The sequence below is a fragment of the Terrapene carolina genome, unplaced genomic scaffold, assembly GCF_002925995.2.
Source record: "Terrapene carolina triunguis isolate 2854851 unplaced genomic scaffold, T_m_triunguis-2.0 Scaffold68, whole genome shotgun sequence".
Lineage (NCBI taxonomy): Eukaryota > Metazoa > Chordata > Testudines > Emydidae > Terrapene > Terrapene triunguis.
This window is the reverse complement of record NW_020664419.1, coordinates 80,413,075-80,430,754: the sequence shown is the minus strand read 5'-3', so window position 1 is coordinate 80,430,754 and position 17,680 is coordinate 80,413,075. Positions and strand designations below refer to the sequence as shown.

The following is a 17,680-nucleotide window of genomic DNA, read 5'->3' as shown; positions in this document are numbered from 1 at the left end:
TGAAGAAACATGCTGGTGTAAGACAACAGGAAACAAACGAAGCAAGCATGTTTGTTTTGCTTAACAGCCTTTAAATAAAGGCAAAGTTATCTCTTCACTACATTAAGTGGAACACCAGAGAGTCAAGAGTTCACTTACGTCACCAAGTTCTTCACACGTTCCACAGGTAACAAATGGAGAATTTCAGAAGATTCTGCTAAACTAAGTAGCGTGCTCACAGCTTGACAGGCCACAAACAAGCTTCCTAGGGGCAGAGGGAATGGGAACAAACTGTAGTTATTCATTCACATTGAATTCCTGTTTGTAAAGTGCTTTGGGATCCTCAAATGAGAGGAGCCACAGAGGTGTACAGGATTATAATGTAATTTCACATGCTATAGAAATAAAAATGTCATTTCTGGGCTAACTGCAGCAATTCAACATTTATCACCACCGACGATGAAAGTTTAGAGTAGAATTCTCCTCTGATCATCATGGCAGATCTCCATCTTGAAACGCTGCTGTCCCTGAACATGCAGAATGCTCAGTTCGTGTCTATGTGAAGTCTGGGCACACGGGGAGAGCACAGTACTGACATTAAACTGTGCTGTGTGGGTCTCAGAGAATTTTGCTCAACAAATGGTGCTTGGGAAACCAGAAAGAGCTGTCAAATGCATTACTGAAAGGAAAGGAGGGCAGAAGGGGGACACGATAATTGCACAAGCATCCATATATCCTTAACACCTTGGAAATGCAGGGTGGGATTTGCAAACCCATCTACATGATTCAGAGGCTCAATTCCCATTAAACATTTATGGGACCAGGCTTTCATTTACCCAAGATAACTCTGAAAGTAGTTTCCTTTCTGCGCCCCTTCTTTAGCGTTAGAGAGTTTCTCTACCTCTTGCAGGTCCACTCCCATCACAATCAACACCAAACTGCAGCCAAAATCCTCTTAGCCAAGAATGGGGAAGAATTGTTCCTGCCAATGCCACTCCTAAATTGGCCACAGGGTTCACTCCCTTCCTTCTTCCCTTACAGAAGAGTCACTGTCCCGATGCCAGGGACATCAAGGGAGACTTACAATGGCACAAAGGACAGTTAAACACCCAACTCTCACTGAAAATGAATGGGAGTTGAGGAATCTACGTCTCCCCGATTTTCATTTGCTTTAATTCCCCAGCTACCTGGGGATTCTTTCTTACCATTAGTGTGTGTAGGGAATTCCCTGCTGAAATAAATGGGAAGCTCTCCATTTAAAACCAGAAACTGATGGCAGAACCAGGCTTTACATATCCATTTAGAAAGTTGGTTGTTCCCCCCCCACCTTAAATTACAATAGATTAAAACAGCTGGATGCCACATAGAAAAAAAGAGGTTAGGAAGGACAGGGGCTGTTCCTGACACAGACTAAGCAATATTAGAGAAGAAAAGCAGAATGTAGTATGCTACTTTGGATATTTCTAAGACTATACTTTCAGGGATCATTTCTATAGTTTGTAACTAGAGAAGTGTAGCCGAAAGTGTCTGACCTTACTACTTTGGCTATTTCTATGCAGATTGATAGTAATTATAATGGATTTAATAGCCAATAAGAATTCCTACCTCTTATATAGTCCTTTTCATCCATAGACCTCAAAGCCCTTTACTAAGGGAAGTTTGGATACTTTTTCACACTTCTCTAAGAAGCTGAATTTTTTAAGCCACTCTGTTATAATTTTGATGCATATTCCCAATTAAATCATAAAATTACCCTGGGCAATGGTTATAGAGAGGGCTACCAATTTGTTAATATGTGAAGCTGTAGATGTAGGCAAGCTATTTACTTTTAGAATTACTGCCAAGACCCAGGATGTTGAGAGGAAAATTCCAGACCTGGAGCCAAAGATTGTGAACAATGCAGTCAAAGAACACATGTAAAAATGTATCACTATCTTTTTGCTATAAGCTTGACTTTGATAACCCAGCTTGGTTTAGTTTCCATTTCTTTTACTCCCTCTTCCTTTTCTTCACAATCTCTCTCTCAAATTCTATTTTTCTAAACATCTCAGTCAGTCAGATTTTGAGTCTATACTTTTGTGGGCTTCTTGTCCAATTACGTATCCCTGGCATGACATTTACTTCACCATTCCATTATTACTATAGATGGCGTTTGGTATATTATTTCCTGCATGTTATTTTTTCCATCTTGCCTTTCATGTTTCATTGTGCTGCTTATTAAATCAGGATACAATGCAGTTATTATTCATTGTTATGTCTTGTGTCTCTAGTATAATTGCAGAGTTGTGTCTTTTTATGTGCCAGTAAAAAGTTAATGAACAAGAGATGACTGTAACTGACCTTTGCAGAGCCTTCCTCTGTCAATAGCCAGGAAGAGAGATTCTATAAAACTTGTAACTGGTAGCAGGATTTTTTCTTTGTCTATTGGTCTGCCAAAAATAAAGGTACAAATGTTTATTTCTTTGTTAAAGTCAGACACTCGATAACATTGGGTTCTCTCTCATATTTCTCTTATGTTGAATATATATTTCAAACAAATTGATTATTAGTAAACTATTTTGCTAAGTCAATTTCACAACCTAAATCATATCACCAATGATTACGTTCTAAGCCTTTCTTCAACAAAATGTCATTGCACTGACTGAGCATGCTCTCCTCCTAGGGACTGAAACAACAAAATTCTAAGGGCTCCGTTTCATGCCAGCAAATGTGACCTTCGGAACAGGAAAGCAGGAAACCTGCATTTTGTTACCAACTCTGCCACAGACCTGCTGGGCAACCATGGGCAAGTCTCATCATGGCTCCGTGCCTCAGTTTCCCCATCTGTACAACGGGGGTAACGATACTTTCCTTTTCCTTTGCGAACGCTCTGAATGGAGAGCGATATGTGAAAAACATCAGACATGAGCTAAGTAGCATTACTATTCAGACACAAGACAACAGTAACAGAATGGTTAGCATCCTCACCTAACATGCGGAAGTACAACAAGGGCAGCCCAGGGGTGTGAAAGATCAATAACGTCTTCATTTTCTGGTAAGTGGATTAGAGACAGAATATGATCCAACACTGGCATTTGTTTCATTTCTCCATTTCTCTTACTCATCTTCTGTCTTGTATTGGATCTAAAAATAAAATCAAGCTTAATCAGTAACCTAGTTTAACAACAGCAGTTGAACCTTTCTTCCTATGACATTTAAAATTAAGTTGGCTCCTTTTAAGAAAAGGCTAAGCTTCACATTGACTTGGATAGTACACTTTTTGATGGGATCTTCACTATTTCCACGGCACAAAGTACCACACAGTCATTTCTAATGTGGAAGGCAGAAAATGCTCCATAAAAGGTTACATCTCAGCATTCAGCGGTCCAGCAGAATCTGTTCCTGTACTGTAAACATTGTTATTCCATTGATTTTCAAGTATAAAAGAATGGTGTCTTTCTTGATGCTGCTCTGTGTTCATTAAAGGGATTCCTCCACATTTCCAACACCGCTGTTAGACCTGCTCTACAGCAAGTGGTTCTAAAGCAAACTGATCCAGCTCCTGGAAAATAAACCAACTTTCCTCCAAAACAACTGCATATACATCTGAATTTGCAATCAGCTACAAATCAATCTAACGCCCAAGATGAAGTTAGTCATAAGGAAAGTTTTCCTTTTGATACTTAAGGGCCCTGCCATTTGCCCGGATTGGAGAGCAGTATGTAGCTGTGTTATCCCAGGTGCAGAGCTAGGACTAAACTGACTACCTCCTCCTTGCTCCATGGGGAGTATGTGACTGCAGCAGCCTGTTTTCTGGTGCAAATTACTTCCCCTATGTTGCTGACTCAGCTGTACTGGTAAGTGCATTGGGACGGGGAGGCTGAGGACCCTTGGTTCTTCCCACTCCCCACCAATCTGCACCAGACAAGGAAGTAGTGTTGTGACCCAGTGGGTGGTGCTCTCCTCTTGCCCCCTCTTTGGTCATCCGCGATGTGGGTAGCCTGTGCAGGGGAGCGTACTCATAACTGAATCCTTAATAATCACAAAGGCCAATGGAGAAAGAGTTCACTATTACTGTAGAGAAGAATAAATGTTTATGACATTTCAGGGAAATGAAGCTTGGGGGTGTAGAAGGGGAATAATTCCCTCCTCTCTCCACAGGTAAAAATCAGCACTCCTCTGCAGATTTATTATGAGAAATGATGAATTGTACAAAAATAGCTCCTGATTGGGAGAATCCTGCTTACACTTGGATACCATCTAAATGGAAACGTGATTAAAACAAAAATAGACTGTAGGAGCACGTGGAATTCATCCCAGCAGAATATTTATTGTGACTGCTGCTGCTGTTCCTTCCTAATCATTTTTGGGTATTTATATTGCAGTGCCACCCAGACATCCAGATCGGGATGGGGGCCTGCCTGTGCTGAACAAAATGTTTAGGAAGACATGGTCCCTAAGCCCAAAGAGCTTAAAGTTTAAAAGACTATGTGACATATGAAAGACAAGCTGAGGAGAGAGAGATACAATCAGATACAATTTGATTTGTTTCTTCCTGTTCTCTTGCCCCTGATGTCCATATTCTCAGGCGCAAAGAATGCTAGGAAGCAAAAGTATTGCTATGTTGTTTTGAGATGAGACAAAATCCTATACAAGGGACAAATATTCACCCCTTCTGTGACCGAAACGCAGCAAGTATTTAAATGCCAAGCTCTGCAGAGATTATTCCAAGTCCTCAAAGATAGAGTGAACACTAGGTGAAGTGGCAGTTCTGACGCCATCATCAGTCTGCTTAGCAACACTACGTTCCAAACCTTTCGAAAGAGAGCTCTGAGGTAACAGTGTCTGTGGAGCGTGAGGAGACTTACCCTATCGGTGGTTCTGTAAAAACAAGGGGATATTTTTCAAAAGCCATTGAGCCAACAGTGGGAGGTTCTGCTTTCTCCAGAATGAGTTTAGCCAAAATTGCCATGGCCTCATCCCTAGCTAGATCTTCTTCAGAGAAGCAGTCCTCAATGTACTCTAGAAAGCACGGAAGAAAATGCTGAAAGGAAAAAGAAATCGAGATTTAACATGCCTCTCCAATTCTGACCAAGCAAATCAGGGATCCGAGACACTGGTGCCAGGGAAGCCAAGCTCTTTGGGGTGAGCTGTTGCAGTACCGAGGTTTCCTCCAGTCCTGATGCATCAGATCACCAAGACATGAGGCATCAGTACCAGGGAGCCCTTGAGGAGCCAGTGATTTGACACAAAGACCCTGGCCTATCCCAACTCCAGGCTCCCAACAGAGCTGAGGATCCCCAAGAACAGCCCCTCACAGCATGCAGAGAACCTACTTCCCTCAACTCCAGGCCTTTCCTCAGAGCCCTGGGCCACCAGGCTCAGGTCCCACCCACCAGACATCCCTGGTTCTCCATTTCAGCCTTCGCCACCCCCCCACAGAAATTCACCCCCCCCCCACTTCCATACAAATCCAACCCCACATGTTCACACTTGTTCCCTCTCCCCACTTTCCTTCCATCAACACAGAGGTCTGCTGCCCCCTTCACTGCTTCTGCTTCTGAATCATGGTATCAGAGATCAGACCTCAGCTGAGGAAGCTGGCCAGCAGCTTTTGGAGGAGATGTGACTCGTTATGGTCGGAACCCTCTTTTATCCTCCCCATTTACTGTCTTTTGCACATTCAAAAGGGGGACTGGCTCAAACCGAGAGCCTCTCTGTACACTCCTTGCAATTTTCCCATCTCTCTCTGGGCTGTGCTATGGGTGTAAAAAGGATCTGGGAAGAGGTGAGAGAGACACCCTGAAATCCCCAGACTACTGATACCTCCATTGAGACACATCCCCTGTTAACCAATCTACCATGAAAAAGTCACTAATACCAGAGACAAGATATTGGCGAGCGTGTGTTGGGGGGTAGGGATTGAAGGTGTGCAGCCACAATGGGCGTTCAGCCCCTGTCAGATGCAAAGCTGCAACACAACACTAACTACAGACCACTGACATCTCCTTGACTCCTGGACAATGTCTGCCCCTTCAGTAACCCAGCAGGAATCCCCTGAGCTGTGTTATGTGGGAGTTCAAATTAGATAACTACAATGGTCCCTTCTGACTCTTAAAAAAATCTATGAAATTGAAAAGAAAAGATATTTTTTGCATTGCCATTTTCATTCTTCTGATATTGCCTAACAGCCCCTTTCACTCCCATCAGGTCACATCGAAGACACAGAAGATGGATAGTTCAAATATATGTCAAATAAAAATGACTCATCGTAGGAAATAGATATATTATGAATTTGCCAAGTGTAATGGCATTTCTATGGTCAGCAGTCAAAACAACTCTCCATCAGACTCATTTTCCCCACCCAGAAACACAACTCCTCCATTGCTCATCTGACAATAAAATAAATAAATGAATGAAAACTTCACCTACCTGCTCAAACTGATTCATTGAATACACTGTTTGGGAGAAATCCAAAAGGAGGCACCTTTCAAACCCACTTCCAAATGCCTGTCAAGTGCAAATGAAGGGTTAGAAGGGGCATATAAGCAACAAGAGCTTTATTTGTTCATGAAGGGAATCAAGACATATGAGCTATGTTCCTCCAGTGCACACCATGTTTCCTTAGTGCTGAAAGGAGTTACATATAAATACCGACCCCCTTCCTGACCCTGCAAACACTTACACACATAGGTAACTCCAATGTACATGAGTAGCCCCATCGAGTTTAATGGGATTACTCAAGTAGATAAGCAGAGAATGAATACTACTAAGCCAGAGATCAACACTAAAGACCGGACAGAATTAATAACTCCTCCAGCCTTATTTCATTATTGTGAAAACATTTTTTGGTTTCATCCTTTGCAAGAAATACAAGAGATGTACCTCCATTGCTTCGTTTAGCTCTGCAAATCTATTTTTCCTACAGCACTAGTTGCCCATATTAATTATATTAGAAATATGTACAGTAACACATGAAAACTGAAATGTCCAAAATAAATACTGCCATCTCACATACACCTCAATCAACAGAACAGATTAAAAATAAGCAAACACTAGCAAAGCAGCATTGTGTTTGGGTCCAGCAGCAGCAGCAATGGTGTTAAAATATACCTGTAACCTGCCAGGCTTGCCAAAGGGCCTGATAAAAAGGTCCCGAAATCAAGAGGCAGCACAGTCTACTGGACAGGTCACTAGACTTAGAGTCAGGGGACCTGGGCTCTAATCCCAGCTCTACCACTGACCTGCTCTACAACCTTGGGCAAATCACTTCACTTCCATTTCCTTTCCCGCTCCTTGTCTGCTTAGACAGGGACTGTTGCTCAGAGTGTGTTTGTACAGGGCCTGGCATAATGGGACTTCTAAGGCACGACTGTCATACAAATAAACAACAGACTTGGGCTTTGGATCAGCCCCTAAATCCACCATATGCTGAGGCAGGGATTGGTTTGTACTTTGTCTGCACAAAAAGGATGAGAGTAGCCCCGAGTAACACATTTCCTAGAACAGAAGTGCGGTGTGTGGCAATCAACTCATTCAAGAGAGACTGATCTGTAGTTCTTCTGTTGCAAAATGAACTGCATTACCTTCTCAATGGTTTCCTTGGTCACAGCATCTGGCAGGAAAACATTCTCAGCAAGCAGCAAAACAGAAATTGTTTTAAGCAGGGTCTTACAGCAAGGCGCTGAGAGATCAGGTGTTTGTAACATTTTTGCTAACGTCTGAGGAAAGAGAGAGAGAGAAAGGCAATGTCACATGCACCGCAGGACAATGACTCATCCCAGCCATGCCAGAGGGGATGAGGACCCCCGCGGAAATGCTCTTTCACAGCTGCTCAGGCTGCTGCTTTCTCCACAGCAGCACAGTTCCTTCAGGAATCATACCCTCTCATGGTCCCCAGCAGCAATTGTCCATAACCACTTCTCCTCCTCCCCTGCTCTCAGTGGAGGATTCATTTAGAGAAGGACACCCAAAAGATCACGATGACAGAGTCATCATTATATTACACAGGGGAATTCCCATAGATTTGATGGGGTGGCTCCTAAAAGTTGCCAAATTGACTTTCCCCTGACCCAACTTCTAGACCTCAACACACACCCACACCCACAACCAGAGAAAACAGGTGAGCACACTGCAGATGCTCTGGTTTCCCACCCTCCACCTGTGTGCACAGTAGCCAAAAGGATGGTCTGACCCACCTTACAAACTGCTTCGGGTTGAGGGATTTTGGACCCATTTGCATGTTCTGCTAGGATCAAATACACTTGCAATATCCTTTCAATCTGTTCTGAGCTTTCGCAACAGTTGGCCTTCGTTATTTTCTCCTGCAATTCTAACACTGATTCCTGCAAGAGACAGTTTCACATGAATGATCAGATCCTGTCATGGATTACGCTAAACTGAAGCAATTCTGGTAACTGCACGTTCCACTGGCCTGATAAACTATTGCCAGCTTTCTTATTCTGATCCAACAAATTAACCCTTCCAGGAAAGGAAAAAATGCAGCCAAATGGTTCCAATAATGAACATCTCACATCTCTTGGATGGAAAAACAAATGTCTTGCAAGGTGAAGTGCTCCTTCACAGAAGGCTTACAGATTGCATAGCAAAAAACAGGAGAAGAAACAAATACTTTGTGCTTAGCTTTACGTGAACGCTTGGAGCCAGATTCTGACCACAACTGATCTCAGTAACTCCACTGACTCCTGTGGTGAAATCATGGTCCTATTGAAGTCCATGTTTTGCAATTGATTTCAGTGGGGCCATGACTTCACCCCTGTTGTATACTAGTGTGAGATCGGAATCTAATCCAGGGAATGCAAAAGAACTAATTACATAAAACAACTCCTAATAGCAGAAGGCGAAGAATTGCTATTATACTGGCCTGGGTGGGAAGAGAGGCTGAGAAGGATTTTCACTGGCAGCTAAAACCATGGCAGGAAAGCAGTGGTTACCTTCCCCAAATCCCACCCCAAACTGCACAGCATAACTACACCAGTTCAACAACCATCAGGCCCTCTGTCCCTACAGATGAAAGGCCAGGCTTTCCTCCTTAGTGCGACATTTATTTTAATGTTCCCACTGCAGAAAAAACACACACTACACACCTTTCCTTTAACACACACAAAATGTTATTCTTGCGGGGAGAGATCATCTTTTTTTCAGCTTCTTGGCAATGAAAACTTACTTCCAAACATTTGAAAAGAACCTCAAAATGCTCCTTGTAGATATGCACTGCAGCCGATTTTACCATATGTTTGAAAGCTTCTCCAACAATAATCCATGGGAGTTTAGCTTCAATCTCGGTAATGGGCCCCAGCTTTAGCAGAATGAACTTTATAGCCTGTGGAAGGAAAAGGCCAGTTGTGTCTTCATGCTTAGAAGAGACCAAAAAATTCTAAAACCCTTTAGCTTTAGAATTTTTTTTAAAAAATGACAATGTGATGCTTTTAAAAAGTATTATGGGGATTTTAATCCCCTATAAAATTATCTTTTTTTGCCCCGTACTGAAATTAATATTTAAATCCAAAATTGTTTTATAGCCTCTAAATAAATCCACAGAAATACAGGTTATCACTCAACGCAATAATTTCAAAACACATAAATATTGCTCAGGAATTACTAAAAGCAAAAAGCTTGAAAAGCCACCTTTAAAGAGATATCATTACATGTATTACCTTACAATAAACAGCACAATTTACATCCAAAATCCATTGAAGCAAACAGAAAGACACCGATTGCCTTCAAGGAGTGCGATATCAGGCTCTATTATAGCGATGTCCTGTATTAGGTACTTTAAAACTTTGTCATTCTCCACTTGGTTTATATGCTCAGGCTATTTACCTTCTCTGCACAGGAGTGAAACATGTTCCGAACCCCCTTGCACATCTCAAATAGTAATTGTCCCACGCCTTCTACTTTTTCTGGGTGCTCTCCCAGGTCAAGAAACATTAAATTGAAGAGTGCATTTTTATCAGAAACCTACAAAACAAAATCCACAGAGAAAAAGTTATCTTCAGTTCAAACCTATCAAATGGAAAGAAATCATTAACTGACTCCAGACAGTGCCATCTTACTCCTCTACTCCACCCTCCAACAATTCAAACTTGTTCTCTCTACAATAATGTATGTCAATAGAATGGAGAGGAAGAGTCAGATCCTCAGCTGGTGTCGCTCAGTGTGGTTTCATTAACAATGCCCATTCAAATCAATGGGACGTAAGCACATGCTGAAGAACAAGGATGGGATTACTCACATGCTTAACGTTAAGTACATGCTAAGTGCTTTGCTGAACTGGGACCATAATGAGATGTCAGACTGAATAAGGGATAGTAAACTAGTCACTGGAACACTAAGGGTCTAGGAAAAGGACTGGACCATTTTAAGTCAGAATTCAGTAATTAAGTACTCTGATGCTGCAAATAGATGGGAGAACGCTGCTTGAATTTCTGCCCAAGATTTTCAAAATCCTCAGTTTTTGGGTGCCCAACCTGTGGCTCCTTAAAGGGGCCTGAACTATAGGGATTAGGGATCAGCACTTTCGGAAAATCAGGCTCCATTAAGGTATCTCTGGTTGGACGTCCAAAATTCAAGGCAGCCAAATTCACCAGTCACTTTAGAGAACCTGGCTTCTGCACATATGGCTATACATTCCATTTCCTACTCCACCAAAATGATTGCAGTTTAGTGTTGATTAATTTGGCTAGAAAAATTATGTACTCAGATTTTCTGCGCTCAAATGAAGATGAACAAGAAATTGTAAACAAGGCAGCAAAAAGTCTCAAACCATTATTTCAAAAATGCATTGACCCAACGTGAAGTATAAAAACTAAGGGTCCAATCCAGCCAGGTCCAACAGAGCTCCTTTCTCCTTATCAGGGATTCTACAGAAATGTTGGAAAGGTGACCGTGAGCACTTCAGTTTCATTGCTCTTAAAAAAAACCCACATCCATATTACATATATAGTCAGGGCCTGATCCTGTGAGGTGATGAACACATTCTGTTCCGGTTGTTCTACATATAAAGTCTCCTATAAAACCTTTGTCACTGCATAAACCAAACCAAACCCCTCAGAATGGATAGAATGCTAGTTTGTGTTTTGTTAGCCCCTTTATTCTCTAGAGGGCACCCGCTGTCATTACACATTACAACTTTGTTCAGTATTGGTTAGCTTGAAGCCAAGGGCCCCGGTGGAAAGTTGTTAAAGTCATGTTAGTAAAAACATCACCTACCTTCCTCATTAGAAAGGTGAAGCTTTCTGCAGCAAAGTTTCTGATGTGTGGTTTGTTGTGTGCCAACAAGGTACTGTATAAACTACAAATACAACAGGGAATTAAAACCATTCAACTCACACTCAGCCAGAAAGAACTCATCAATAACTACTTTGTTAAAAAGACAATTAATTCTGAAGAGTAAGAGAGGCATTTATATTAAAATACAATCTAGTGACTGCAGACCAATAAAGCTTACCTATATATATTGGCCATATCCTTCACCATCAGTCTCCACAGGTATTTGTAAAGGTAGGAAAGAGCGGTAAAAGCCCATTCTAGCAGCTCTGTGTCTTGGGTATCCAATAACATGGTAATGGTCAGAAAAAAGTCTTGAAAGTGAGGGTAGAAGTCTGTCTGGAGATCTCGAGCCAGCTGTACCACTAGGCTAGATTTCAGACAATAAATGTCAATGTTCGTATGTTTAAAATGCCAAACACCTAAATAAACTATAGCTCACTGCCTGATTGTGCAACTACACTGCAAATTAAAATGGCTCTAGTGGGTGTACAGTATGCAGATTCATTGGACGTAAAGCTGTCACTGTCTCTTACGTGAACACCACACATGATGTTACCTTGAATGAAAGGGGTTTTTGAACTGAAAACAAACCAAACAAACAACCTCAAATAATTTTACGTTCAGGTAACATTAAGAGTGAGACTCAAAACCAAGAGCAGCCATGAACACATCAATGACACGATATGAGCTCACACCAACATGCTTCTTGGGTTGTTGTTGAGATTTGTTTGGTTATATTCTAGGAGTATTTTTAAAAGTAAACCTTAGAATTAGAATGCTATTATAAAAGACCCAGAAATATCACTGGTATGGCTCTCTCTCAGGGCATGTCTACACTTACCCCCAGAGCGATTGATCCAGCGGGGGTCGATTTATCGCGTCTAGTGAAGACGCGATAAATCGACCGCTGAGCGCTCTCCCGTTGACTCCGGTACTCCACCGGAGTGAGAAGCGTAGGCGGAGTCGATGGGGGAGCGTCAGCAGTCTACCTACGGCAGTGTAGACACCGCAGTAAGTAGCTCTGAGTACATCGACTTCAGCTACGCTATTTTCGTAACTGAAGTTGCGTAATTTAGACCGACTTAGCTTGCCTCCCACCCCCTCCCCCAGTGTAGCCCAGACCTCAGTAACATGTGTCCAGTGCAATTCTTTCTTCAGTGACAACAAGGACACATACACAATGTTTTTGACGTGATTTACACACTTTTCACCCTACATTGACACGAAGGCACTGAGTTTATTTTACAGTGTGTACTTACTCCAAAAGGGGCTGATACGCAAGACTGTTTTTGACTTGCAGATGGGTCTTCAAGCTCTGCACTATGGCATCTTGATAATACACCAGCTGGTTGAATGACTGGCATTTACCAGCCACTTCTTTGTAGAATTTCACTGTTCAAAAAACAAAGGAACACTTAAGAACTGTGTCCCAGTTACTGGTAAAAATAAAGGACTTTCAAGAGAATAACAGCTCCTCTACAGCCCAATCCAAAACCCACTGAAGTTGATGGAAAGACTCCCAGTGATTTCAATGAGCTTTGAATCAGGACCCTAATCCCCCTGCGTCAGGATGGTATTCTAGGTAAACAAATTTCACCTTGTAAAGCATGACCTCAATATGCAAGCAAAGAGTGCAAATGAATTATAAACTATTTACTATAAAGAGATACCAAAGTGCTGTGTGAGGTTCAGTTCTCTCCATTTCTGCAGTCCTTCATAAAAGTAGGTTTCAACCTCCTGTCAGAAATAAAGATCATGCATTAGCCAAACAGCCCTAAATAAAAACTCTTCTTTCAATGTAAAGATTAGATAGAAGGCCCAATAGATGAAGCACGATCAAATGCCTCATGCTATGCCTCAATTTAAAGAAATGCCGATGACTCCACTTTAAAACAGCATGAGTTACTGAAACACATTTAATGCTTAAAATATATGGCCAGATAATGCGAAGTGCAAAGCCATATAAGCTCCTGAATGTTTTGTTATCAGACAGTATCTTTAAAAAGTAACGCTATTGATATGTGCAAAACATACTTCGAGATTTTACTGCAATTTCACAATGTATTAACTAATTAAATCCATGATCCCGCACAGACTTACATAAGTGCTTACATGTAAACACTGGGAGTTAGTCCCATTAAAATCAATGGGGCTATCCACTGTGCATAAAGTTAAGCATGTGTGTATGGCTTTGCAGGATCGGGACTTCACTTGATCCATTGTTTTTCTTCCCTTACAAACAAATCTGAACACTGACTTTCAATGAGACTTAGGCTCCTAAATGCTTAAGTTGCTTTTGAAAATGGGACTTAGCTGTCTAAATGGAGCAATGCCTAAATACCTTTAGAAAAATCTGAACCTTGGTGAATATACATTTCTAAAGTGCTCTGAGATCCTTGGTCGAAAGATGTTATAGAATTGCCAAATTATTATATTCTTCTCACCTCAGCGTAGCTCCCAGTCCTGTCAATCCGATGAATAATATCGATATTAACGTTGCCTAAGCGTTCAGAGAAGGTGAGAAACTGTAAAAACAAAAACTAAAGTCAAATGTTTCCTTTGCTGTTTATTTCAGAATTATCCCTTTTAAATGAGTCTCAATGACATGCACTATATAACTGCAGACATTGCTTTTAAAGGAAACACTGTCAAATAGTTCAGATTGTGTAAATAAAGCTGTTTATAGATATATACATACATACATACAGAGAGAGAGATTTTCTGGTTTTATGTCAATGAAATCAGTCTTTTTCTTTGTTTGTGTTTGTTTGTTAATTGGGGGAGTGGATAGAAATATCTGCCTGGGGTGTTTACAGCCAAACACTGCAGCACCTGTTAATGCAGGAGAACAAAAACAAAGATCTAAAGCAGACACTTGAGTTTTATTTTCTAAGCCTATGGCTATACTACAAGGCTTTTAGCCACATGGCTGTGCCGCTACAGCCCTGCCACTAAAAGGAAGGCAGTGTAGCTGCTGTTTGTCAGCAGGAGAGAGCTCTCCTGTCGACAAAAAACTTCCACCCTGCACAAGCAGCAGCAGTTTTGTCGGCAGGAGCTCTCCGACAAAGCGCTGTTCTCACCAGCGTTTTTCGTCAGTAATACTTTTGTCGTTCGGGTGTGCGTGTTTCTTTTAACACCTGAACAACGAAAGTTTTGCCGACAAAGTGCCAGTGTAGACAAAGCCTAAGTGGGGTGAAGCACACTTAAGTAAGCTCAGAGCATAAATGGAGGGTGGGAAGGAAGGTAAATATTAGATTTTTAAAATGATTACAGTTTTCAGTGCATAGCTGTTCTAACACATACCATAGAGCGGGGTGGCCAAACCATGGCTCGCGAGCCACATGCAGCTCTTTTACTGTTAAAGTGTGGCTCATGAAACCCCCATGCCCCCGCATTTTCCAACTACCAGACCGGGGGCGGGGGGAATGCTTGGGCCTTCTCCCCTGTGGTGGGGTGGTGCTAGGGGCTTCTACCCAGCAGGGAGGGGAGGGTCTAGGGACATCAGCCCCACAGGAGGCACCTGCAGGCGCTTGAGCCCTGCTCTTGCTGAAGCCCCGAACCGCGCCTCCCGTGGGGCTGAAGCCCTTAGCCCCACCATCCTGGCAGGTGCGCCCAGCTCTTGAACTTCTGAAGTTTATCGTATGCAGCTCAGAGGGTCAGTACATTTGGCCACCCCTGCCATAGAGCTTGATCCTGGCTTTAAGTAATGCCCATGCAGCGCCCCATCGTCTTCAATGGATGGGTAGAGATAGGGTAGGTAAGGGATAGGTGGGGGAAGAAAGGGGGTGTGCATGCAAGTGCCAGTTAGCTTGCATGATCACAATGGAAGATTGATTATTAACACTGTCTGAAGTTTTATAAGTAACACAAGAACTTTTAAAAAAGATATATTATCTTCATGTTCCTAATTGTCTTCAGTTATCAGAGCATTGCTCATCTACAGGTGTCTATAAAAATATTAATGACTGACGGAACACTAGTTATATTTCAGTATAAGGATTCTTTCCAAAACAAAGAATTACAGCAAATATTTTGCATCATTCAACTAAACATTGTTTTAAGCAGACACTATTTGGATTTATTTTAAAACACAATTTCTGACTGAGCAGTCTTTAAATAACATGCCCTTGATTCATTTTTTGTAAATGCCTTTTTAAAGTATTTTATTGGGGGTTTTCTCGTCCTACCCTGTCAATGGGCTTCTAGCCTCTTTTCAGCAAGGGAGGCACATTGACTGACTTGGGAAACAGTGAAAATGACTACATGCGAAATGTCATCCAATACACAAAGTAAACAAACTAAAAAATTAGAACTTTTTTTTTTTTTTGCTATCTCCTTTCAGTTATACCAGAGTTGAGTACTACTTGTAACTATAACAAGTACAAAACCATCAGAGAGAAATATAATAACTGAGTTAATGCTGTCTCTTTAAACATCAGTTACACCACTTAGAACAGTGTTTCCCAAACTTGGGACGCCGCTTGCTGGAAGCAGCGTGGGCCGAGGGACGTACTGGCTGCCGCTTCCCGCAGCCCCCATTGGCCTGGAGCAGCGAACCGTGGCCAGCGGGAGCCGCGATCGGCAGAACCTGCGGACGGGGCAGGTAAACAAACCGGCCCGGCCCGGCAGGGGCTTTCCCTACACAAGCGGCATCCCAAGTTTGGGAAACACTGACTTAGAAACCCTTTTTTGGGATAGTCATGTTAAAGAGATTATAGGGGCTATTAGATATTCCAGCAAAAAACCTCAGCAAAATACAAGGTTTGCTATACCAGTGCAGAAAGATGTATCTGAAAGGTTTCATAGGGCCAAATCATGCCCTATAGCAGAAAAACATACAGGAGAGAAAAATTTTATTGGCACTTGCAGAGTGTTCTATATGTTATCTAGGCAGGATCCTCTAATCATGCAGATATCCCAGAACCCTGGAGGAAATCATTGAGACTCATAACATCAAATCAGACAGAAAGGGAATCCCTCCAGCCATACCCAGGCAGCGTGATTTCCTCTAGAGCAGTGGTTCTCAAACTTTTTTACTGATGACCCCTTTCACATAGCAAGCCTCGGAGTGTGACCCCCTTTATACATTAAAAACACTTTTTTATATATTTACACCATTATAAATGCTGGAGGCAAAGCGGGGTTGGGGTGGAGGTTGACAGCTCGCGACCCCCATGTAATAACCTTGCGACCCTCTGAGGGGTCCCGACTCCCAGTTTGAGAACTCCTGCAAACTTTTTGGCCTGAGGGCCACATCGGGGTTCCAAAACCATATGGAGGGCCCGTGTGGTGTCTGGCGGCTCCCAGCAACCATCTGCACTAGCTAACGTTGCTAGCACTGGTGGAGCCAGTCGAACTAATATTGGCAATGGTAAGAATTTTTTAACACAAATTTCCCTAGCATAGGTGAATCTGCAGATTCCCAATAACATGTGGTGCATCTATGCTCAGAAAAGTGGTACTCGCTTTTCCCTAGTGTAGGCAAAACTGTACTCATATGAAGAAGTTTCCATGAACTCAGAGACAGGGAGGAAGCTACTGCTTTTGCTCTCCTGTCCTCTAACATTTAGTGCGAGGACCCCAAAGCAGGATTTTTGCTTTTGGTTTCCTTTACTCCACACAGTGAGGGGAAAGGAGAGGAGGAATTCTGATAAGGCCTGTAGTGAATAGCAGAGGGTCAAATGAACGGAAACTCATTCTAACAGGAAATGCAAAGAGGGATCGGGGTACTATCTGGACTCTGACCAGAAAAGTCATTGGAACAATGCGATTAGATTATAACCTCTTCACAACTGTGTCTTCAGGGCCCAACCCAGCATGTGGGCCTTAAAACAGTAACTAGGGAGCCCAAAACAGCAATGGGGGAGGAGAGGGGAACTGCTTGAGGAAGAGGAGGAGCCACCCCCGAGACGTGTGTTCCCAGCCCGGGGACAGTTGTGCTGCACCCCCCCGGCCAGGGCAGCGCTCGGGTGGGGGGGGCGGCCCCACTCTCCGAGGCTGTGTCCGATGACCAGGCGTCTCCCCGTGGCTCGGCCGGGGGCTCAGGCACTCACCCTGTGCGTGTTCTCGGACTTGTGCGAGGAGGATTTGGGCTTCATGGCCCCGAGCGGGCGGGCTCCGAGTCCGGGCGCAGCAGCCGGGGCCTCCTCCGCGGGGCGCCGGGAACCAAACACACGTGCGGCCCTAGCTGCTGGGCGCCGCCATCTTGGCTGAGGGAGGCGGGGACTGCCGGCGAGGGGCCGGGCTGGAGGCGACGGGGAGCGGCTGCTGCTGCCAAGCCACGTGTGCTCCGGGCGGGGGAGGTGCTGGGGGCGGGCCGGCCATAGGGGGCCGTGCGGCTCCGCCTCTACCCTGCAAAGCTGCTTCCCTGGCCCAAGGAGCGTCCTGCCTGATGCGTCCTCTGCCCCCGGAGTCCGGGCCTCCCCCGGGC

General features: G+C 43.3%; 1 protein-coding gene and 1 pseudogene across 1 annotated transcript in view; one reads left to right on the top strand and one right to left on the bottom strand.

The window, feature by feature from the left end:
• The window catches only part of UTP20 (UTP20 small subunit processome component), an 80,498-nt gene extending 63,066 nt beyond the window's left edge, over window positions 1-17,432 (bottom strand). Inside the window, exons 1-15 of the mRNA XM_026648865.2 lie at window positions 17,304-17,432; window positions 13,695-13,775; window positions 12,921-12,987; window positions 12,510-12,642; window positions 11,429-11,617; window positions 11,191-11,272; window positions 9,802-9,939; window positions 9,146-9,301; window positions 8,157-8,303; window positions 7,545-7,679; window positions 6,391-6,468; window positions 4,827-5,002; window positions 2,947-3,102; window positions 2,320-2,408; window positions 139-244 (exon numbers count right to left, since the gene is read on the bottom strand). Of these exons, the coding sequence (XP_026504650.1) occupies window positions 139-244; window positions 2,320-2,408; window positions 2,947-3,102; window positions 4,827-5,002; window positions 6,391-6,468; window positions 7,545-7,679; window positions 8,157-8,303; window positions 9,146-9,301; window positions 9,802-9,939; window positions 11,191-11,272; window positions 11,429-11,617; window positions 12,510-12,642; window positions 12,921-12,987; window positions 13,695-13,775; window positions 17,304-17,348 (1,778 nt within the window). The 5' untranslated portion in view covers window positions 17,349-17,432. The remainder of the gene's footprint in view (window positions 1-138; window positions 245-2,319; window positions 2,409-2,946; window positions 3,103-4,826; window positions 5,003-6,390; window positions 6,469-7,544; window positions 7,680-8,156; window positions 8,304-9,145; window positions 9,302-9,801; window positions 9,940-11,190; window positions 11,273-11,428; window positions 11,618-12,509; window positions 12,643-12,920; window positions 12,988-13,694; window positions 13,776-17,303) is intronic.
• Window positions 1,445-1,547, top strand: LOC112112300 (annotated as a pseudogene).
• Window positions 17,433-17,680: the final 248 nt, after the last annotated feature.